The sequence below is a fragment of the Rhinoraja longicauda genome, chromosome 1 (genome assembly GCF_053455715.1).
Source record: "Rhinoraja longicauda isolate Sanriku21f chromosome 1, sRhiLon1.1, whole genome shotgun sequence".
NCBI lineage: Eukaryota > Metazoa > Chordata > Chondrichthyes > Rajiformes > Arhynchobatidae > Rhinoraja > Rhinoraja longicauda.
Window position 1 is genome coordinate 102107625 of NC_135953.1, and position 25213 is coordinate 102132837.

The 25213-nt window shown below is 42.3% G+C and overlaps 1 protein-coding gene across 2 annotated transcripts in view; it reads right to left on the minus strand.

Moving 5' to 3' along the window:
- Positions 1 to 25213, minus strand: part of tbck (TBC1 domain containing kinase) — a 201133-nt gene that overhangs the window by 12821 nt on the left and 163099 nt on the right. For both annotated transcript variants that reach the window (XM_078411595.1, XM_078411604.1), the window contains exon 25: positions 6052 to 6211. In XM_078411595.1, the coding sequence (XP_078267721.1) occupies positions 6052 to 6211 (160 nt within the window). The remainder of the gene's footprint in view (positions 1 to 6051; positions 6212 to 25213) is intronic.

Below are 25213 nucleotides of genomic sequence, written 5' to 3' on the forward strand. Positions count from 1 at the left end.
TGTTTTCATTTTTTACTAACAGTATTTTCGAAGATTAACAAAAGAGAATTAGCAGTCATTCAGCTCAGTTATAATCGCTCTCTGGTTTTGTAACAAGCATGATATTAGGCTAAATTATAAGTGAGAATAAACCATTTCCCCATCTCCCTACACTGAACTCAAAATTCACTCTGTGAGGACATAAGAAACAATCAGCCCCATAAGCATCCATTGCCATTCAGAAAGATCATGACTAATCCAACCTTTAGTTCACAGGAGCCATAACCATGCAGCATGGAAACAAGCACTTCAGCCCACGAAGTCTGCACCAACCTTTATGCACCTATTTGTACCAATGGTACACTAATCCCACTTGGTATCTCCACATCCAACCAATTCCTCCCAGATTCTACCACTCGCCTACGCACCAGGGGCAATTTACAGTGGCTGGATAAACGACCAACCTGCATGTCTTTAAGATGTGAGAAAAAAATCAGGGCACCTGGAGGAGATTTAAGCAGCTAAAGGGAGAAGGTGCAAAATCCACATAGACAGCACCTGTGTTTAACCTGGGCCTTTAGAGGAGTGAGGCAGCAGTTCCATCAGCTGTACCCATATCCGTTAATTCCCTTAATGTAGTCCCATTGTTTACCAGGGTTTCCTTAAACACAAGGTGTAGTTTGATGATAATACCCAAGGTAGTAGATTTTGGAACCAGTCAACTTATTTTCCACTGGCCTGCAGGAAGAACTAGATGCATAGGCTGCTCGCGAAAGTACGGAAAAAACAAAATGTGCTCCCTATTTCGTGGCCAGTGATCAGTGATCCCTGATGGAAGTGGGCAATGTGTGGACTGGAATGTTTTGCTTATACATATTCCCTTGGACTAACAAAAGTTGCTGAAGTGAAAATGGCCAGGTGACTAAAGACTAAAGCCACTGAAGAGGGACAGGGAAGAGTGGGTTGGAATGGGTGTATAAATTGAGAAATTTGGCAAAAGAGGAAGGGAAAAGTATTTCCCTATTTTGAAGATGCCATCTTCACGGCATCTTCAAGCGTGGCACAGCGGTAGAGTTGTTGCCTTACAGCGTTGGAAACCCGGGTTCGATCCTGACTATGGGTGCTTGTCTGCATGGAGTTTATACATTCTCCCCGTGACGATGTGGGTTTTCCCCGAGATCTTCTGTTTTCTCCCATACTCCAAAGACGTATAGGTTTGTAGGTTAATTGGCTGGGCATATGAGTAAATTGTCCATAGTGTGTGTAGGATAGTGTTAATGTGCGGGGATCACTGGTCGGTGCAGACTCGCTGGGCTGAAGGGCCTGTTTCCGCGCTGTATCTCTAAACTAAGCTGAAAATCTGCAAAATGTTATTGTCACGGCTAGATTGTCAAGCAATTTCTTCCTATTCATTCAGCTTCAGAGGGTCACAATTTCAGGTTGAATTCAAGCCAAGGATAGAATGTTCTCATTCAGAAAACTCCAGCAAACACAGGCTCTCTGTTCTCCATGTGGCTCAGTTGGCCTCTGAGCAAGAGGTTGCTGCTCCTTCACCATATTGTTGGAAAATGTTTAGGTTCTGAGTGACAAAGGCTTGGTTCATGTTAGTAAAATTCACTGATTTCTGCCCTGATGTTTTAAATAAATCAATTTAAACCATTTGCATGGATAGTGACAGAGTTATGCAGTTCTAGCACAATATTTATTTTCTAAAATTTAAGGCATTGGATATAAACAAACTAAAAAAAGACCTTAGTAAAAGCTAATCATAAATAAACACCTATTTCAGTTGCTAATCTGTCCCGTGACAACCCACCTTTACTTTTCCATGCAATTAATCACACAGGCAATGGCGTTTTGGAACTGTTTTGGGGCATCACAGGTTATAGGGAGAATGGGGTTGAGAGGGAAAAACACTACTAAAGTCTTGTACAACTGTAACATAACGTCCCAAATTCTCTACTCAATAGCCTGACAGATAAAGGCCAATGTTCCAAAACCCTCCTGCTGCTGAAATTGCTCGTTGGTATTGAGCAATATTTCAATAGACAATAGACAATAGGTGCAGGAGGAGGTCATTCGGCCCTTCGAGCCAGCACCGCCATTCATCGTGATCATGGCTGATCATCCACAATCAGTACCCCGTTCCTGCCTTCTCCCCATATCCCATGACTCCGCTATCATTAAGAGCTCTATCTAACTCTTTCTTGAAAGAATTGGCCGCCACTGCCTTCTGAGGCAGAGAGTTCCACAGCTTCACAACTCTCTGACTGAAAAAGATTTTCCTCATCTACGTTCTAAATGGCCTGCCCCTTATTCTTAAACTGTGGCCCCTGGTTCGGGACTCCCCCAACATCGGGGACATGTTTCCTGCCTCTAGCGTGTCCGATCCCTTAATAATCGTTTTTGTTTCTCTCAAGGTGCAGCTAGTAGAGCCACTGCCTCACACTTCCAGCAACCTGGGTTCGTTCCTGACCTCCAGTCTTGTCTATGTAGAGTTGACATGTTCTCACTGTGACTGGGTGGGCTTCCTCTGGGTGCTTTGGTTTCCTTGCACATCCCAAAGATATGAGATTGGAAGGTTAAATGACTACTGTAAATTCCCCTGGTGTGTAGGGAAGAATCTGTGGGTTCGGGGTAATTGTTGAGAAGAAGAAAAATGGGGTTAGTGTAGATGAGCCTTTGATAGTGGGTTCACACATGACTTTTTCCCTACAATGTCCATAATAGTGATATGCAGGTCTGGTGGACCTTGTGGTCACTGAATTACACTGCAAATGAGGGGAAACTACATTCGGCCCATCAAGTCCACTGCACCATTCAATTATGGCTGACCTATCTCTCCCTGCTAACCCCATTCTCCTGCCTTCTTCCTGTAACCTCCGACACCCGTACTAATCAAGAAACCGGTGCTCACTTTCCTCTACTGGATCAGGTGCCGGCAGAAGCTGAGGAAGACACTTGTGATGTTTCATTAAACAAATGAATGAAAGTGGACCCTGTCATTAATGAAAACACCATCCTAAGTTACCATGACATAAACACCCATCATAGGCACTTATAGGTCAAAGCTAAACATATATTGGCATTTCATGCAAGCTCAGGTCATAAGGGGTGTTGGTGCTATAAAAATTAGCTTAATTGCGAGTATGTGAGAAACATAAACCAGATGGTTTATGTGCTGCTCTTTATCTGTCTTATATATGAAAAAGTTATCAACTGTGATAACGTATAAAGCTGAAATCTATTACCGTGCCATGGCATGCACAGTATTAAAGCAAATAAATTATGAACATCTTACTCATCTTTTGCCAATAAAAGTCAATAAAAATACCCGTTCTTAAGAATGCGGTAAATTAGAGAATATGTTTGATGCTGCGCCACCCCCTTGTACAAAAAGTGTCTTTATGGGTTTGTGTTTGGTTATTCCAGAAATTGGAGGGTTTTATTCAACGACTTGAAAGACATCGCAGTTCTAATACATTTATTAATTTAATATGTTAGGTTTATGGAATGGTTTTATTGTTCATGAAACCAGCCTGTGCTTCAGTAATTCTTTAACATTAATGCTCTCTCACATGCCATAGATGTTTACTTTCGTCATCAAAGGTTACTTTAGTTTAACATAGACACAAAGTGCTCGAGTAACTTAACGGGTCAGGCAGCATCTCTGGAGAAAATGGATAGGTGACGTTTCAGGTCGGGATCCTTCTTCAAACTGATTGTAGGGATGTTTCGGGTCAAGGCCCTTCTTAGTTTCACTTAGTTTAGTTTAGCATAAAGATACAGCATGGAAACAGGCCCGTTGGCCCACCGAGTCCACGCCAACCATCGATCGCCCGTTCACACTAGTTCTATGTTATCGCACTTTCCCTTCACACCAGGGGCAATTTACAGAGACCGATTTATCTACAGTTCTGCACATCATTGGGATGTGGGAGGAAACCAGAGCACCTGGAGGAAACCCATGGGGAAAATAAAAAAAACTCGACACAGACAGCAGACCGACATCAGGATCTATTCTGAGTTTCTGCCGCCGTGAGGCAGTAACTCTACCAGTGCGCCACTGTGCTGCCCAAGCTTTGGTAATTCTGAAGAAAAGCTTACCTAATATCATTAAATCAAGATATTAAAATATTAGTAATATTCATTATTCATATTTTGCAATATATTGAGTAGCCGGTAACTGCTCTTGAGATAGAGGTAAAAAAGGAATGTAGCTTCACAATAGCTACTCTGCTTCAGCAACTAAAGCAGGATCACACTGCAGCTTTAGTTCTAGTTTAGTTTTAAACCAGACAGAACCTTGTTTGTATTTGGAACTCCAATTCTCTTGTCTCAGCAAGGACCCCTGTGGAATAGACACCTGCAAAGTGTACTTCTCTCTGTCGTTAATATTTAAGTAGTTTAGATAGTACTGTGAGACCAGTCTGTGCTGTCCAGATTCTACGATTTACTGCAAGCACATTTGCTAAGTGTTTCCTTGGCACTATTCAAACATTGTTTGATGACACTCTGAGAAAAAGAAGCTATGTTTACAAAGTGCCCTCTCATAACCAACAGGATATATGAAAGGGGCTCCCATAATGGAGTCACCATTGTGATGCAGTTAAAATGGCATCAACATAAAAATATATAATTTCCATCAGCAGTAATCAGGGATAAATGGTTGATTAACCTGATTTTAGTGTTATTTATTGAGAGATTGTTTTTCCTGGAAGGGGAGAACTCCTCTGCTGTGTTTCAAGTGCTGCCAGAAGTTTTTCACATTCACCCGAATCATTTATCTTTGCTTAACTATCTTGTTAGAAAGATGGTTTGATTAACAATACAAAACTCCCTGAGAATACTCTGAAGCATCAGCCACAGGAGTACATCGCTTCAAATCATGCCAGACTAAAACTGTTTCCATTTTTGCGACATGTGTTTTAGTATGGTTTGCAATATGTGAATCCGTTAGAGTCAATAGATTGATTAAGGAAAATGTGAAAATGACTCAGAAACATCCTTGTACCCATGTTATCACCTCTTCCCCAGCTAACAACGCCCCTCCCCCACGCCCCCACCCCCTCTTTTCAGTCTGAAGAAGGGTTCTGACTCAAAACATCATCCATCCTTTTTCTCCAGAGATGCTGCCTGACCCACTGAGTTACTCCAGCACTTTGTGTCTGACTCTGGAAAATGCATTGGATTAATTACATCTACCTTACCATGGCTCTGCACAATTTATTAAGAGAATAAAATATTTTTGCAAATTCTTTTCAAAAATGTAGGTGCGTTCAGTAGGAATGTAACCTTTTCAAATCTCCAAATGTTAATTGGTAACAGGTTGTTCCAGATGTCAAGGTCATGATCACTCTATATCTTTCGTTTCCCTTTCCCCTTACTCTCAGTCTGAAGAAGGGTCTCGACCTGAAACATCACCTGTTCCTTTTCTCCAGAGATGCTGCCTGACCGCTGAGTTACTCCAGCTTTTTGTGTCTATCATGATCACATGGTGTGCAAGCTAATAAATCGGTCTACACTGATCATGCTAAACCAAAGATTCATGTCATCATCCTATCAGGATTTAAATGTGTTAGAAGATCTTAGTTTCAGCATTTGCAGTGAGCCAACTTAATGCTTGCTCCCTTTTTACTAGGCTATTTTGTTTTATTTATTTGCCCGCCAGAAAGAAAATAGTGTAGTAAAAGCAATATTTAAGCAACAGAGGCATATACCATAAGACATAGGAGCAGAATTAGACCATTTGGCCCATCTAGTCTACTTTGCCATTCAATCATGGCTGATCTATTTTCCTTCTCAACCCTTCTCCTGCCTTCTCCCCTTAACCTTTGATCCCCTTACTAATCAAGATCCTATCTACACTTTAAAAATACCCAATGTCTTGGCCTCCACGGCCGCCTGTGCCAATGAATTCCACAGATTCATCATCCTCTAGCTAACAAAATTGCTCCTCATCTCCATTCTAAAGATACGTCCTTTTATTCTGAGGCTGTGCCCACTGGTTCTAGACTTCCCCATTACTGGAAACATATCAGTATATTTTTGAACAAAGAAGTAGTGACTTACATTGGCTGTGTTCTTGACCACATTCCCTATAATGACAATGACGCGTCCCTTGAAACTCTGCAGCAAGCTAGTCGATGCACACTGTATCAATTCACCATCCGGGCTGAAGGCAGAACTGTAGGGAATGTTTATGCTGCCATTGATGTGGCCACGAGTGAATCTGGAACCAAATCGTCAAGGAGAGAACCAATGGTTGAAAACAAAACAAGCTGTTATCTAAAACATTTACCTCACTTAAACCAAATCTGAAAACTCATCTTGAAATCTACTTAACATTCACTGAAACATACGCCTTTGGGCATGACATAGAAAATTGATTCACATTTAAAACAATTGCCATGCTAGTTCTAATGCAGAAACAAGGAGCTGCAGATGCTGGTTTACACAAGAGAACACAAAGTGCTGCAGTTACTCAGCGGGTCCGGCAGCATCCCTGGAGAAGAAGGATACGTGACGTTTCGGGCCTGGACCGTTCTTCGGAACGTCACCTATCCATGTTCTCCAGAGATGCTGCCTGAATTGGATTCCTGACCCAAAACGTCGCCTATCCATGTTCTCCAATGATGCTGCCTGACCTGCTGAATAACTCCAGCACATTGTGTTCTGTTCTGCTAGCCCTGGCTGGTGTTACGAATCATAAACGTATGATATAGCAATAGTTGCTTATTAACTGTTTTTATAGTGGTCGCAAGAGCACAGGATAGTAAGAGCAGTAATAGGCATCTTAGTTCCTCAAGCTTGCACCACCATTTAATATGGCTCATCTGTAGCTGACCTCAGTCCCTCCGCTCGATGTAGCCTGTTGACATTAAATGCAGAGCATCACTTTCTGCATTGATGTGGGTCATATCTTTTGATTAAATAATGACATTCAACTTCACAGCTTGAAAATTAAGTGTTTGCAGCAAATAAATCTTATTTTCTGCTTTCAGAATTCATAAAACTCAACTTTTAATAATAATACAAACTTAATTGTACTAATAGCCAATTAGCCAACAGAGAAGCATTTCGCCAACAAGAGAAATACACAATTAGCCATAAAGAGAAACACATAGACATTGAGTTCTTTCACAAAATATTGGTCTAAAATAAAACTGAAATTTCTAACAAATTGAGAATGGATTGTCTTTTTCCCCCACAGTCAACACCATCTAATTCCGACTGGACCGAGGAGAGAGGCAACTCTTAGCATTGTGGCAGTTTTACTAGCCTTAACATTGCCACAGCGAACCAAGGTGGTGTTGCACCATCGAATGCATGATATGGTTCTTGAATCCAAAGCTCCAGGTTAAGATAAAATAAACAAGAGTATTATTTAAAGCGGAGCAGACTAGTTCTCGCTGGTGCCCAACCAATACCAACATCACAATTCAGATTATGTAATTGGTATTAGTGAGATCGTGCTGCATGCAAATTGGCTCCCGTATTTCCTATATTATGATTAACTACCTGTAAAAGGCTTAGGAGATCACAATATAAACGAGCATTTCATTTTACAATATTAAGAGCTAATTAACTGAATTGCATTGAAATCTAAACAAAATAATATCAAATCTGGCTCAGACTTTATATCAAACATATCTATTTCTTGCTGGTGGATTATACAACATTCCAAACCATTTCCCAACATGCGGTACAGTGATTAATGATCCAGTGAATGCATGGAGATTAAGAGCATTAAGACGGGTTGGGGGGGGACGACGAATGGCTGATTGTGGGCATACCTCACACAGATCTGCAAATGCCATTCCCTTCTCATTACGGGATAAACAATGGGTGACTGGGGCTCAAATTTTCACTCAATACAAACAAATTTTATTCAATTCAGCCGACAAAAAATATTGAAGCTATCTCACCATGGAGTTTTACCATATGTTGATTTATTGCATAGTTAAAATAAATAAAGAACACGAGAAGCCTATGTACAATGTACATAAATTATTAAATACTACACAGGTAACAACATTGTTACCTCCCACAGGTGATGCTTCTCACAAATGTACGAGACGTTAGTTGGAAAATATGAGATGGTTTCTGTTGAATTTGTAACTGTACACCACCAGCAGTGGTAGAAATGTCAGCATTTGTGGCTTTTGCAGGTCTTTAACCTGCCACCCACCCATTCGGAGTCTCTCTCTGATCTTTAATTATGGTGCTTGTGAAGTCAATGTTTAAGAGTGCTGTTTAATGCACCACATTACATTTAAATCACTTCCACACGCAACCGGGCATAGAACCACCAACAATCAAGGAAATCTCTGTAGCTTAGCCCAGTTTATGCTCCATAGCACCACAGGCTACCAACTGTTGCAGACAAAATATATTTTATATATCTATACATGTATATATACTGTATATACAGTATATGTGTGTGTGTATGTACACACACACACACACAGATAAATTACACATGTACTTGAATGAGACTTGGATGGATTAAGTATGTTGTATTTGTTTTTTGTGTGAACTGATGCATTGTCTTACATTGAATCTGCAGGGCACAAAAGTAGACATTTGGCTCAACTGGTCTGTGCTAATGTTCATACTTCACACAAACCTTTTCCTACTGAACTTCATCCCTCCATTTCCCAACCTCTAGAACATAGAACACTACAGCCCAGTAATAGGCTGTTCGGCCCACAATGTCTGTGCTGAATATGATGCCAAGTTAAAATAAAATAATAACTTTATGCATCTATCTTTTCATTCCTGATGCTTCGGTGGTAGAAAGTCCTTGATAATTTTACAACTCTCTCGTATTTATAATTTTTTTATTTTTGGATCGCTGAAATAGTAAAGCAATTTTTCGTACAACTACACTAAACACTTTTACAGTCATTACCGCCACCCCATCTTATATGTCGCTTTCCTGCCATGCGCATCTTTCCAGTTCCTACCTTTCTCTGTTACTTTTCCTGTGTCTCTTTATCTGTCTGTAATGTGGAGACCAGAACTGATCTGTGTGGTCTATCCAAGGTTCTACACAAATTTAATGCGTTACCAGTTAGTTATTGTGTAATTGCCAGGCTGCATGATAAGCAATACTCAGGGTACGCTATAGTGAGGTTTAGTCACATGGAATACAGTTTGTAATAGTGTGCTTGCTATTCACAATAAGAGCAATTAAGAGTTATGGCGGCACTGTTTCACAAATATGAAAATAGCTATTACAACATAGTGCAGCACTGGAACAGACCCTTTGGCCCAGAGTGTTCTCGCCAAACATGATGACATGTTAAACTAATCTCCTCTGCCTGCAAGTGATGCATATCCCTCCATTCTTCGTATATCCATGTGCCAATCCAAAAGCCTCTTAAACATCACTATCATATCTGCCTCTACCACCATCCCTGGCAGTGTGTTCCAGGTACCCAGCACTCTGTAAAAAAAAATGCCCCGCAGATTTCCTTTAAACCTTGCCCCTCTCACCTTAAAGCTAAGCCCCCTCGTCTTTGACATTTCCGCCCTGGGAAAAAGGTCTACACCATATATGCCTCTCATCACAGCACGACTCCTGTGTTCCCCTGCACCATGCGTCCACATCAGTTAAATTAATACAAAGTAAACTCTGCATAAAGCATGAATAGAACTTTTCTTTTAACCCACAAGAAATGCAGGAGAGAGAAAAAGACAAATCATTTACAAGCAGTGATAAACTGGACGTTAGCGATGCTTCTAAAAAACTGCTTTGCAGTTAGATCTCCTGTCACTACTTGGACCCAACTTTGCTTTAATCACCCTCTCATTTCAAGTGCCAAAGTCAATAAACATCTCGCTGCGCCACTGTGCCGGATGGTGTGTCCTGCTGCAATGAGGAAGCTTCCTGCTCCTCTCTTAGGGGGGAGGAGGAAATTGCTCTAATAAGGGTCAGCACCTTAATGTTTTCATGTTGATCTAGTCTGCCTCTGATGCTGTGTAATCGGCTTTGCACAATGAGCATGGAGACCCTGCTCTAAGTAAACTCCTGACCCTGCAATTCTAATTATTTTTACAGTCGCTGTGTCCTTAGAAACACAGCATCTTGAAAAATCATGCTTTGCTTAGCTACACGTTTAACTCTTACAGATTCCCGTGATCTTTTGTGAAACTCCTTACACAGTGCTCAGGAATTCAGTAGTGCAAATACATTCATGGCAAAGGGGCGATTCTCGACCCACAAAGAAGTCCCATTCCCCTTAGTTTAATTGAGAGACACAGCATGGAAACAGGGCCAATCGCCCTTCAAGTCCATGCCAACCATCGATCACATATTCACACTAGTTCTATGTCATTCCACTTTTGCATCTGCTCCCTGCACGTTAGGGCCGATTTACAGAGGCCAATTAACCTACAAACCCTCACGTCTTTGGGATGTGGGAGGAAACTGGAGCACCCGGAGGAAACCCACGTGGTCACAGGGAGAATGTGGAAACCACACAGACATAGAAACCACACAGTTTAGGATGGAAGCTGTGTCTCTGAAATTGTGAGGCAGCAGCTCTACCAGCTGTGCAATTGCGTCGCTTTAACTCCTGACTTACGAGCACTGGGATAAAGGACTGTTGAGAGCATGGCTATTTCACTTTTGTATACTTCTATGTACCAACTAGACACCCACCTGGAGCTTTGCACAAGCATCATTCTAAACATAGTTTTGGTTTGCAATATGCTGAATGGACTTTTAGGGCTTTTATTTTAATTCTGTAGCTGACATCATTGCTGGAATAACAGTTTGGCATCCAGTTGTTGCTATAAAAGAATCCCCCATAGATTTCTGTGAATTGGTGCCTATTAACAACACCAGCATCATCACCATGGAATTCAGCCGGGTCAATTTATCTTTGGTCACTTTATAAACAGAGGCACTATCACATCAGACATCCATTAACTGTCTCTCATCAGTGAAGATATATACACTACAGCTGTTTCCCATTTAATACAGTCATCTAAGGTCTGTACATATAACACAGAAACAGGCCCTTTGGCCCAACTTGCCAATGCCAACCAAGATGCCCATCTACGCTTGTCCCACCTGCCTACGTTTGCCCCATATCCCACTAAACCTTTCAGTACTGCATCCCTAATTCTTCCTCATCCAACGTAAGTATCAACATCTACAGATCAAGGAAAAAAAAGTTCTTCAAGAGTCAGATACAGCATAACACAGTCCTAGCCCCGTGCTGACAATGCATTTCAACTCTAATTTACGGAGAGAAAATCTTCTTACCTACTTCAGTATTACAGCCACCTTTACAGCCTTGCTATTACAAAGTGCCATCACTTCATAGTCGCTGAAATACATTTGAGATTGTGAAGGACACTTTAAGATGTGATTTTTCTCAACTAATATAGACATGAACATTCAATGGACTAATTTCTCAATACCCCTTCCCATCCCGACTGTGGTAGAGTTTCTTTGGTTACTATCTAGCTGTTCTGCTGTAATTATGCAATTTGCTGCACCTGTGCTTTGCTTGAAAGTCCAAACCCTACCCTGAGTTAAGGAACCCCATCTCCTTCTTCCTGTCTTCTTATCCGCTCAAAATTTGAGAGGCATAGAGGTAGACAGTCAGAACCTTTTTTCCAGGGTGGAATTTTCAAGGCCTAGCTGAAGGTGAGATGGGCAACATTTAATGGAGATGTGCAGGACAAGTTTTTTTACACAGAGGGTGGCGGGTACTTGGAACACGCTGTCTGTTGTGGTGGTGAAAGCAGATACTGTAGTGGCATTTAAAAGGCTTTTAGATGGGCGCATGGATTTGCTGGGAATAGAAGGATATCGATCAGGTGCCAGTTGAGATTCGTTTAACTTGGCATCAGGTTCGACATGGACATTGTGGGGTGAAGGGCCTGTTCCTGTGCTGTACTGTGCTATGTTCTTTTCTTCCACTACTGTTAAAAAATGGTACTGGTACAAAAATGAGCACAGTTCCTTCTACCACTGCTTTCGATTTTTTTGGCCACTCTGCAGCAGTAAAATCATAACTGCTTCTTCCATCTCTTTGGGGCTTTAGTATTTCTGCAAATGAAGAGGTTGGAGAAGGAAATAGCCAAGATTATATTGCATGTCACAGTGGGTCACTAAGCGGCCACAATTTTTAAAAAAATCTAAAAAACTCAGAAGAGATCTTAAATGTCTCTACTGTTCATGTGGGCAAGTTGGGCTGAAGGGCTTGTTTCCACACTGTGTGACTCTATGACTCTAAGATCCCACCAAAGGAAAACCCCCCCAAAAGATGAAGCATAATTACCTCAGATAACTGGAAAGGAACTAATAGAGCTTGAGTCCCAAGTGCAATAACTGTTAGTGCTTATAATCATTCAGCACAGAAATAGGCCTATGTCATCTACACAGACAATTAAATACTCATTGTGTTAAATGTATTACTCGCACTTGGTTTGCTTCCTTCTAAGTCTTGATGATTCAAGTGCGTATGAAAACTTTAGTTTAGCTTAGATATACAGCATGGAAACAAGCCCATCGACCCACCGAGTCCACACCGACCATCGATGGGAAGATTCACTCAGCGGTCCGGCTGAGCCGGATGGTCACATCGCACAGTGATCCGGCACAGATCTACTTGCACTTTATTCTGTTTTAAAACTGTTATAATTTATTTCATTGGGTTGTTCAAATTAATACTGACTAGCTAATTAAATTATTGCATCGTATGGGAGGCGCATTCCCAATCTCGTTGTACCCCTGTACAATGACAATAAAGATATATTGTATTGTATTGTATTGTATTGTATAAAAGTTAATTAAATTAAGCAGATTATCCTTCACAGAACTAATACACTTGATTAAAAATCTATCTTCTGGGACTTTATTCCTCCGTGTTTGAATCACAATTCAAACCCACCGACAAATCATCAGGCCATTCTCAGAATGAGAAAACTGCTGAGAGTATCAAATAAATTGGGCTGCTGGGAACTTGGTCGACTTTGTAACAAAATCCCTTCAATTTTAGCACTGGAAGCAATCAAAGCGGTTCAGGAATATTCAATCATTGCAAGTTTCTTCCACTTCTGGTCATATGAACTTCTGGTCAATTCCCAGGAAAGAACTTGAAGGATTTAAGTCATTGGGATGAAACGTAGCACAGGTTTAATTATTTGAACATGGCTGACATGAGCTTGAATTGCCCAGTTCTATATACTCTGACAGTGTCTTTAACAAGGCTTTCAAATAACACCAAGTATGGATGATGGCCTGCCTTCCTTCCTTCCTTCCTGCCTTCCTTCCTTTAAATTACAAGGTAAAGATGATGAGTAAGTGAACTCATCACACAGTAAATGGCTGGACCCTTAGGAGCATTGATGTTTAGAGGGATGTTAGGCGAATGTTCGCCACTCCCCGAATGTAGCAACACAACTCTATAAAGTGGTAATGAAGCTGAACAGTATGTTTGCCTTCATCGGTTCTTGTAACCTGCCCTGTAGCCTGTACAATGATTGAATGACCTTTTCTGAAACAGGCAAACAAGAACTCCTTCCACGTTGTTACAATAAGGGACGAACTTGCATTAATATACCACCTTTCACATTTTCAGGACATACCAAATGATTCATAATGATGACAGACATATTATAAGATGTATGATATATGACCTGTTAATGTGTCTGTAGCAGCAACTGTCCTTCCCAATAAAGTCCTTAAGCTTACCACTTTCACGAAAGGAGCGGCGTGATCATTCTTGACGCAAACAACAACAGAGAGATCTTCACGACGTTTCAGATTAATTAGTCATTTATTGAAGCAGTAATACAAACAGATCTCTAGTCATAGATCTGGTAAGAATTTGTATATTGCCATGGCTCCTTCGTGTCTAACGCATAACGTCACTGCCTTCCTAATTATACTCATAATTCTGGGCCCTCCCCTGGCTCCTCCCAGTCAATATATGCACATATGCCCACATATGTAAGCCTTGTATTCATCTCACGACAACCCCAAGTGCTCAAAAAATAATCCAGCAAGATACAAAATTATATAATATGCTAAGACAGCTAGTAAACACAAATGGCTCCTACAGTGTCTATGGTTACAATGATTAAGGCTCTGCTATTGTTCAGTATAGGACCGGATCTTTTATGTGAACCTGTGAACTTACCCAGAACATGTCATAAGAGTCACACTTCGGCCCAACATGCCGACCAAGATGCTCCATCTGAGTGAGTCCCATTTGGCCATGTTTGGCCCGTATCCCTTTAAACCTTTCCTATTCGTGTAACTGCCCAATCTCCCTTAGATGTTGACTGAGGCATCAATACTGCCCAGCAGTAGACGTAAGATGTGTTTGAGGGGATCTCAATAGAGATAATTTCTGACAATGCAGCACTCTTTCAGTGCTGGAATGAAGTAACGTCCTGAATGTAGGTTCAAGTTCAACTCCGGAAAGTTAAGCACTTACACTTCAGTGTGATTTTGAGGGAGCATTGTATTGCTGTAAGTGCTGTCTTTTGAAAGAGATGTTAAACCAACCACAGGAGATGCAACACCTGTCCCTTTACCTCCCCCCTCAACTCCATCCAAGGATCCAAACAGTCTTTCCAGGTGAGACAGAGGTTCACCTGCACCTCCTCCAACCTCATCTATTGTATCCGCTGCTCTAGATGTCAACTTCTTTACATCGGCGAAACCAAACGCAGGCTCGGCGATCCTTTCACTCAACACCTTTGCTCAGTCCGCCTTAACCAACCTGATCTCCCGGTGGCTGAGCACTTCAACTCCCCCTCCCACTCCTAGTCTGACCTTTCTGTCATGTGCCTCCTCCAGTGCCATAGTGAGGCCCACCGGAAATTGGAGGAACAGCATCTCATATTTCGCTTGGGCAGCTTGCAGCACAGCGGTATGAACATTGACTTCTCCAACTTTAGATAGTTCCTCTGTCCCTCTCTTCCCCTCCCCCTTCCCAGTTCTCTCTCTATCTTCCTGTCTCCGCCTATATCCTTCCTTTGTCCCGCCCTCCTGACATCAGTCTGAAGAAGGGTCTCGACCCGTAACGTCACCCATTCCTTCTCTCCTGAGATGCTGCCTGACCTGCTGAGTTACTCCAGCATTTTGTGAATAAACACCTTCGATTTGTACCAGCATCTGCAGTTGTTTTCCTATATTAAACCAAAGTTGGCTCTCTCAGAAGGCCTTAAAAAAATACATCTACTGTTGGGTAATATCGATGCCTCAGTCAAAACAAAGGTAAATTGTACAGTTATTTGTTTAATTGTTTTAGACTTTGGAGACTCAGCGCGAGTCTGTGCCGACCAACAATCACCCCATACACTAGCACTATCCTACACACTAGGGACAATTTACGAAAGCCAATTAACCTACGAACCTGTACATCTTTGGAGTGTGGTAGGAAACCGGAGCCTCCAGAGAAAACTCACACGGTCACAGGCAGAACGTAAAAACTCCGTGCAGACAGCACCCATAGTCAGGATCAAACCTGGGTCTCTGGCGCTGTAGGGCAGCAACTCTACCGCTGTGCCACAGTGCCACTTTCTGGCATGCTTATCATATAATAATGCTGCATGCAAGTTAGCCACAAATAGTGATTACACTTCAAAACTACTTCCCTGGCTGTAGATCCTTTTGAAACACTCAGTATACATGTGCTTCTTATCTACTTTAGCTCCCGTGTAGGATTTGTGGTAATCTGTAACTTTCTTCTCTGTACATAGGGAGACAAGTAATTCTGCATCCACCAACTTTCTCTGATGCAGCTGCTTCACTGTTTTGAGTAAAAATCCGAGGAAGATTCCACAGGTTAGAGTTCACACCTGTAGCACAATAAAAGCCAAGCTTTAACTAGTGCAATAAATCCCGTGGAAAGGTAGCAGGCTGCAAGGCTTGTAATTCATTTAGTTCATGAGGCACATAAAGTGCAACGACTCGTTCTGTCTTGGGTATCAGAATTTACAATCGTTCCAAGGTGGGTGTATTCCACTGACGTGCTGAAGTTTTTGTGCTGATCAGACTGACTAAGAAATCAGTAATTTTGCTGTTCGTGGAACATTTCTGCAATATTGTGACTCATTTTATCAGGGACGAAATTTATCTTGTGTCCAGGCATGCTATATAATGGAGAACCAAACTAGGATGGCCTAGGAGAAACAAACCCCTACAATGGTTCTCAGAATCTGCGTCTTCCATCTATTTCTCACATTAAAATTTGAGGTTTTGATTGATTGAAAGATTCAGCATGGAAACCGACCCTTCGGCCCACTGAGTCCACTGCCAATCATCGGTCACCTGTTAACACTAGCTCTGTTATCCTACGTACGCACCCACTCCCTACACACTGGGAACAATTTATGGAGGGCAATTAACCTCCAAACCTGCCTGTCTTTGGGATGGGGGAGAGGAAACATGCAGTGACAGGGTGAAACATGCAGGGAGGAAAAACATGCAGTGACAGGGTGAAACATGCAGGGAGGAAAAACATGCAGTGACAGGGTGAACGTGCAAACTCCACACAGACAGCACCCGAGGTCAGGATGCAACAGGGGTCTCTAGCGCTATTATACAACGCTTCTACCAGTTGTATTAAAATCTGCTTGCACAGTTTAGTTTAGTTTAATTTATTTTTGCATGCTATCCAGTCAGCGCCATTCAGCCCATTGAGTCTACTCTGCCATTCAATCATGGCTGATCTATTTTCCCTCTCACCCCCATTCTCTTTCCTTCTCTCCGTAACCTTTAACACCCTTACTAATCGAGATCTTATCAGTCTCCATTTAAAAAATACTAAATGACTTGACCTCCACTGCTGTCCGTGGCAATGAATTCCACAGATTCATCCCCTTTGGCTAAATAAATTCCGCTTCATCTCCATTCTAAAGGTACGTCCTTTTATTCTGAGACTGTGCTTTCTGTCCTAGACTCTCCCACTACTGGAAACATCCTGTGACTTAGTCTTCCACCGTACTTCCTCCTAATCATCTTGATAGCTCCATCTAAGCTGCAACAACATTGCTTTTGGGGAGATATCGAGACTGCTTTTTGTGGGAAATGTGCATCCTAATTTTGCTCCTGATTTGCCAAGTTCTGACTTTAAGACAATGACCCTGTGTCTGAATCTCTCAGCAGAAGGAAAATAACTCTTCCACCTCATTCTATCATTTTATTTGACATTTGATATACCTCTACACCCATCCCTTGCCCTCACCCGCATCTTTTGATCTCAGGGTATATGGCCATTAATGCATAGAAACATAGTAAATAGGTGCAGAAGTATGATCATTACTGATCATCCAAAATCAGTACCCCATTCCTTTCTCCCCATAAACCTTGATTTCATTAGCCCTAAGAGCTATATCTAACTCTCCTGTATACACCCTGCTCTTAATCCTCTAAATACTGAGACATGATAGCTAGCAGGCTGTTTGATTCACTGGGGTGTTAGGGGTGGTGGTTTGAGGAAACAACCATTCTAGCATCTCTCTATTTCATGCCCCTTCTCCTGCTCAATCAATCTAAGTTATGGACTCTTCCCCTCTACTCTTGCCCCACAGCATAGACTTGGGTTTTGATCCCTCTCCTCCAGCTTAACCCAAGGCACAGGCTCCAATCCCTGACTCCACCCAAGCTGCCAAACTCTCACAGCACAAGCCTACTTTATGACTACCAACCATCACTGACACTTTTAGTTTAGTTTAATTTGGTTTAGAGATGCAGCACGGAAACCAGCCCTTCGACCCACCCAGCCCCTGCCGACCAGCGATCCCCGGACACTAGCCCTATCCTACACACTAGGGACAATTTACAATTTTTGCCGGAGCCAATTAACCTACAAACCTGTACGTCTTTGGAGTGTGGGAGGAAACTGGAGCATCCGGGGAAAATCCATGCAGAAATGGGGAGAACTCCGTACAGACAGCACCTGTAGTCAGGATGGAACCCAGGTCTCTGGCGTTGTAAGGCACCAACTCTACTACAGTGCCACCGAGCCGCCCTTTTAAGTTAGTTTAGAGGTACTGTGTGGAAACATGCCCTGTGGCCCACCAAGTCCACGCCGACCATCAATCACCCATGCACTAATTCCATATTATCCCACTTTTACATCCTACACACTAGGGGCAATTTACAGAAGCCAATTAACCTACAAGTCTTTGGAATGTGTAAGGAAACCGGAGCACCCAGCGAAAACACATGGTCACAGGTAGAACGTACAAACTCTGTACAGACAACACCCGAGGTATGATCGAACCCAGGTCTCGGGCGCTATGAGGCAACAACTCTACTGCTGAGCCACTGTGCTGACTCTGGCCTATAATGCTGCATTATTTCTAAATTTAGCTTAGTTTTGAGCTACCTGATGTCATCTTGGATAATCTCTATCTGACATAGCACTGAAAAATTATATATGATCATAAGTTATGGTCTCATATCTCAAACCATTTTGAGTGAATCAAAGAAACAATCAATAAGATGGCCTGGTGCCAAGAAAACCTGACTGATATATCCTTCCGGTAAGACTTTGAATTCTGGAAGGGATTAAAAGGACTTTGGTGAAAGCTCCGAGTGTATTGGGTTTGGAAAAGCATTTGGTCATGAAAGAGTGGAATAGTGTCCATGGATCAAAAGGTGTAAAGTGAAGGAAGTCACTGACATAAGGTGCAGGAAGTCTTAGGTAGAGGCAGTTTTAATAGGAAACAGGACACTACAAACTGCTGAGACTGTGCACAGCTGGTACATATTATAGTGGAAAACCAGTCTACGTACAGCTGAACAATGTTAAGTGTGTGACAAATATGCTCCAAACTGAGTGAGGATGTCAACATAGTGGGAGTGGTGTGGTGAGATCTTGTGCTAACCTAGCCTGAATTTTGAAATAATAAACAGGGATATTTGGTAACATGCAATGTGATTTTTCTTCCCTTTTCAAAGTACACTTGGTATGCTGCTTTGGCTAGACTATTGTTTGCAGACACTACAGAAGAATCTGGCCTTATTAAATCATTGCTACAAAAATAACCATATGTGGGCACAAGAAGATTATTAAATTCTTACTGCACTTGCTTTGAAAAACTGTTTAATTCTAACACTTCATTGTAAAGACTATCTTTGCAACCGCGCTATATTTTGTTAGGATGCAGGCACTTATGTTCTACAGGTACGTATCGTGAGAAGGCAAGTCTGAGAACGCAAGTCGCTTTACAGGGTATCACAAAATACAGGTCTAATACAGACCTGGGGTAGGATAGATAAGGCAGAATATCAATACATTCAGGTCAATACATTCAGCACTCCAAAAATGTATAGACCATGGAGTCGTTGAAGCCAATGAAATGACAGGCAGAACTGCTCTATGCTGCATTTTCCACTCCACATCCCCAATATAAAGTGGGGAGGACTATAACATGTAGACACCTCTTCTAGAGACTCCCCCTTACCAACGACAGAACAGATCGTCACACTGTGTCTAGGTAATGACAACATCTAAGACATTTGGACAGGTAGATGGATAGAAAAGGTTTAAAGGGATATGGGCTAGACACAGGCAGGTGGGATAAGAAGATGGGGCAGAATGAGCCTGAAGAAGTCGTCTCAACCCGAAACGTCATTTATCCATGTACTCCAGCACTTTGTGTCCTTTGAAGTAGATGGGGCATCTTGGTTGGCTTGGAAATCTTGGGCCGAAACACCTGTTTCCATGCAGTATGACTCTATGACTATGGCTCTGTGATAAGCACAGCTGAGGAAAAGGAATGCACAAGATGGAAGCTCTTCTCGGAGCATTTGAAGTGTCTGCTCCTCAGGTTCTGGTTGCCCTTTAGCCATGTGTTTTCAGTATCTGGTACTGAGTGGCGAGTTGGTCAGGGAGTTCATCATCAGTTGACTCCTGAGTGTGAGGAGCTGCCCACACAGGGAACGCCTCTATATGGTGCGGAATAGCATGGAGAGCATTATAGAGTTGGTTCAAGTCATGTGGGGCCATATTCCAAGGAAGGTTGGGACCTTGGCCTGATGAGCAATTCTAGCTCAGGTTTCTCTGGCTAGATTCTTTTCTAGATACTGTCTACCCTCTGGGTGAAAAAGCTGCCCCAAAGGTAACTCTTAAATCCCTCCCTTTCACCTTAAGTTTATGGTCTCTGGGACCCAGCATATTGATGCAATAATAAAGTAAGCCTATCAACGCTTCTACATCCTTAGAAGATTGAGGCGATTTGGTACATTGATGAATGCTCTTTTGAACTTCTACAGGTGTACAGCTGAGAGTATATTGATAGGTTGCATCACAGACTGGTTTGGCAACTCGAATGCCCAGGAACAAAGCAGATTACAAAAAGTGGTGGACACAGACTGTCCATCGCGGGTACTGACCTCCCCCACCATCAAAGGGTTCTGCACAAGGCACTGTCTCAAAAAGGCAGCCAGCATCATCAGGGACCCCCACCACCCTGGTCATGCTCTGATTTCATGCCTGCCATCAGGAAGAAGGTTGAAGAGCCTGAAAACTGTAATGTCAATAGACAATAGGTGCAGGAGGAGGCCATTCGAGCCAGCACCGCCATTCAATGTGATCATGGTTGATCATTCTCAATCAGTACCCCATTCCTGCCTTCTCCCCATACCCCCTGACTCCGCTATCATTAAGAGCTCGATCTAGCTCTCTCTTGAATGTCCAGGTTTAGGAACAGTTTCTTCCCAACAACTATCAGGCCAACTAAACTCTGAGCACTATGGAGTCCAACTACGCTCTGATTGCAGTAGGGACTTTAAGCTTGTGTTTTGTTTTTGCACTTTTTTTAACTTTATTGAACTCCTTTGGTTGTTTATCGTGATATCTGCCGAGTAGTTTGTTTACAGTCCTGCTGTGCCACTGTTGACCTGTTGAAGTGGTTGCTCCTCAAGTTCTGGTTGAACTTTAGACCTATGCTTTCTGCACTTGATGAAAACAGGGGCGACTTGGTTGAGAGACTTCAACTTTGGTTGGCTCTGAATGTGACCGAGGTAACCATTTCCTGGTCCAAGAAGTAGTACCTTGGGGTCAGTCCAAGCTATCTGTCTGCTCCTTTTTCTAGGTTACATTCCTACCTCTGTATCACCCAGAGTGTCCATAGGTTTGTCCTAAGGCTTCCAGAATCAGTGGGCAGCACATTGGCTGCAGTGGATCCTGGATGCAGAGGCCAACATTATGGTTGATGTTTTGATAAAGTTAATACATAAAATAGAGGCCAGGAAATTAAGGCCAAAAGAAACATCATCAGTAGTTACTGGCATAGATTAAATACCAGGCATTTAAAAAAACTCATTCTTAAAAAATGACCAGTGCTGGCTCTGCCGCTGTTTGTTAGTCATCTTGAGAAGTGACTGATACAATCTTGTGCCTTGTAAGGGCATCTCAGATGGCAAACAGTCGCCTATATTGCCTGGGATTGTATTTGGATTTAGGCTGGACCTGTGATAATGGTAAATTTCCTTCCATGAACTATAAAAGTGAATCAGTGTTTTATTTTAATAGCAATGTCACTTTTACTCATGTAACTTTTAACGGTTTACTGATACATCAATATTTTTGAAATGGAAGGCAGATTCTCAGAATGGCCCTGGTGGGACCTGATCCAGTTGAAATTACAATCACATAATAAATTTAGACATCTGGATTGCTGTCCAATCTGTATATAACTTCAATCAATTTCATTTAAAATGCCATCAGGTTGAGGTGGAAAGTGAATACTTTGCCTAAAAAAGACTCAACGGGTCAGGCAGCATTTCTGGAGAACATGAACAGGTGATCTTTTGTGTCAGGATTCTTAGAACTTAGAACAGTACAGCACAGGAACAGGCCCTTCGGCCCACAATGTTTGGTCTGAGCATGATGGCAAACTGAACTGATCTCACCTGCCTGTACATGATCCATATCCCTCTATTCCCTGCATTTCCATGTGCTTATCCAAAAGCCTCTAAAACATCATGCCACTGGTTCCACCACCACCCGTGGCAATGTGTTCCAGGCCCAAACAATCTCTGTGTAAAAAACTTGCCCCGCACATCTTCATTAAATTTCCCCCCTCTCACCTTATAGGTCCTTGAGTGTTGGACATTTCCACCCTGGAAAAAGGTTCTGACCGTATACCCTATCTATGTCTCTCATAATGTTATGTCTTTTCTCTGGCAGCTCGTTCCAAATACCCATCAACCTCTTTAAGTTCTCCATTTACAGTTTGTTAAACTGATTTCAAAAACACTTTTGTAGGTGGCAGCTTACAAACTTAGATCTCAGTAAGCCTTTATGGTTGAGGGCCAGAGAAATAGTTTCACACAAGAGATGAGGAAAATATTTTAATGTCAGCAAGTTGTGATTTGGAATGTGTGACTTACAGAGGGTAAGGAAGGAGATAGCAACTTTAAAAAGGATAATTCAAATAGGGTGAGGGAGAAGAATTGCAGAACTATAGGAAAGGGCAAGGGAATGTGTCCAACTGGATATTCCTTTCATGCACAAGATATTATTTCTTTCTAAATTGCGACTTTCTATAATATAACCATGCTAAATCCCTCTTTACATTTGGCATGCAGACTGCATTTTGAAAAGGGTGGATATAGCTGAGGAACTCACTCTGCCTTAACATTTTTTTTTGGCACCATGAAGTTTGGCTGCTATATTTAGACCATATTTACTGCATTAGTCATGTCTTCATACTTGTACCAGTTATTGCATTTTACATTTTTCACCCCTGTTTTAGAGACTTCCATTTTTAAGCAAGTTCATTCTTCTAAAAACTGAATCCAAAAACATGAAGCAGGTATTATGTGTTCAGTACTTTTTTACTGAATACAGAATGTACTTTCTCAGTATATTTGTAATGTTACTATAGATTTCTAAACTGATAGCGAAATTCAGCTGGTAGCAAGATTAGGCTGCAGCTGCTTGCTGTGATATTATTGTTGTGATATTGTAGGGACTACTTTGTTGTATCCCAAGGACTACTTTGTTTGCCTGTGTAGTAATGTGTATATAAGGTAATGATGTGATTAGGTGGCCACTCTGGTTCCAGGTGGCCACGGAATAAACAGCCTGGAGTTAAGCTCCAGCATTGTAACCTTTTACACACGTGTACTTGTGGTCCGTCCAGAGTCTCAACAAAGGTACAACAGGTACCGGACCACGAAGTACAACAATTATGAGGGCAGATGTAACTTTACCTGTTTAGCCCCAGGTGTAAGTCAGTACTTCCAAGGCCCTGTCATAGAGTCATGGAGCACAAACCAGGTCCTTTGGCCCAACCTGTCCAAGATGACCAAGATGCCACATCTAGGTTAGTCCCATTTCCCTGTGTTTGGCCTCTTATCCCTCTAAACCTTTCCTCTTCATGTACCTGTCCAAAAGTATTTCAAATGTTGCTATAGTACCTGCCTCAACTAGCACTGATCATTCTAAATATCCACCATCCTCTGAGTGCAAAAGTCACCCTTCAGGTTCCTATTAAATCTTGCCCCTCTCACCTTAGACCTATGTCTTCTGGTTGTGTATGAAAATAACTGCAGATGCCGGTACAAATCGAAGGTATCACAAAATGCTGGAGTAACTCAGCAGGCTAGGCAGCATCCAGGAGAGATGGAATGGGTGACGTTTCGGGTCGAGACCCTTCTTCAGACTGTCTATGTCTTCTAGTTGATTCCCGTACTGTGGGTAAAAGACTGCTTTTGCCCTTTTTATTATTTTCAAGATTTTACATACTGCTATAAGATCACCCCTCAACCTCCTGTGCTCCAAGGAATAAAGTCCTAGACTACGAATCCTTTCCCTGTAGCCCAGGCCCTCGAGTCCTTGTCTAGCACATATTTTGAATGTTTGGCTCTGTATATCAGTAGAATTATTTGATTCTTTTGGGGCCAAGATCTATTGATCTCAGGTTTGAACATTCAGAGCATCCACAACCCTCTGGAGTCTGAAATTCCAAAGAGTCGCAAACCTCTGTATAAAGACATTTCTTACATCTCTGGCCTAGATGGCTGATGACTTATCCTAACATCCTGCTCTACAATTCTGACTCACCGGCTGGGGAAACAGCCAGTCAGCATCTACTCTCAAGGTCAGATGTTTGAAGAGATTAAATATCACTCTCCTAAACGACGGTGGGTGATAGGTCCATCCTACTTGATATTTCCTCCTGGACAAGCCTACATCTCAGCAAACCATTGCTTCACCACCCTCACCCTTGGCAAGCCATCCACAGTCCGCAAGGTTTCCTTCTCAAGGACATCATTGATACCGATGGAGGGGCAGTTATTTTAACTGAGGAAAAGAGACATTACGGGACAGAAGACACTGGATGTGAGGCTTTGTGGAAATCCAAGGTGATGCAGAGAGCATTCCTCACAATGACTCTCCAGATAAAGAAACTTTTGTCATTCAAGAAAAGTGTTTGGTTGATGACAGCACATAAAGATCATTAGTTATGCCAATGGATGAAATGTCAGTCTACCGTGAATTATTTTTTGAAAGGGCGGCATAGTGGCGCAGGGGTAGAGTTGCTGCCTTACAGCAATTGCAGCGCTGGAGACCCGGTTCGATCCCAGCTACGGGTGCTGCCTGTACGGAGTTTGTACGTTCTCCCTGTGACCTGCGTGGGTTTTCTCCGAGATTTTCGGTTTCCTCCCATACTCCAAAGACGTACAGGTATGTAGGTTAATTGGCTTGGTAAATGTAAAAATTGTCCCTAGCATGTGTAGGATAGTGTTAATGTGCGGGGATCGCTGGTCGGCGCAGACCCGGTCGGCCGAAAGGGCCTGTTTCCACGCTGTATCTCTAAACTAAACTAGACTCAAGAGGGAAATGTAAGAAGTGGGGAGGGAGGGGAATGCTTTTTGGAAGAATAGTTCTATATATGTGGATGCTCACTCCACTGTAGCAAAGGTCCTTCAATTGGAAATTGAGGTTGGGTTTCCAGTCCTACGTCTGCAATGTATGAACGTGCCATGCAGATATGATGAAGTGGAAGACTGGCTGTGATCACATGCAATATCCATCATGGCCACCTGCCTGCCATGCCTACATGGACTCACATGGAACGTGTGCAGCAATGAAAAAACATTTGTCTCAATTCTATGCATGTATAAGTGCAAAGGGCCTGAGAGATTGCATTGGAACCGCTGAGGAACAATTTTATATACTTCTATCAGGTCTTCCCCAGCCTCTGAGACTCAGAGAAAACAGTCCAACTTTGTTCA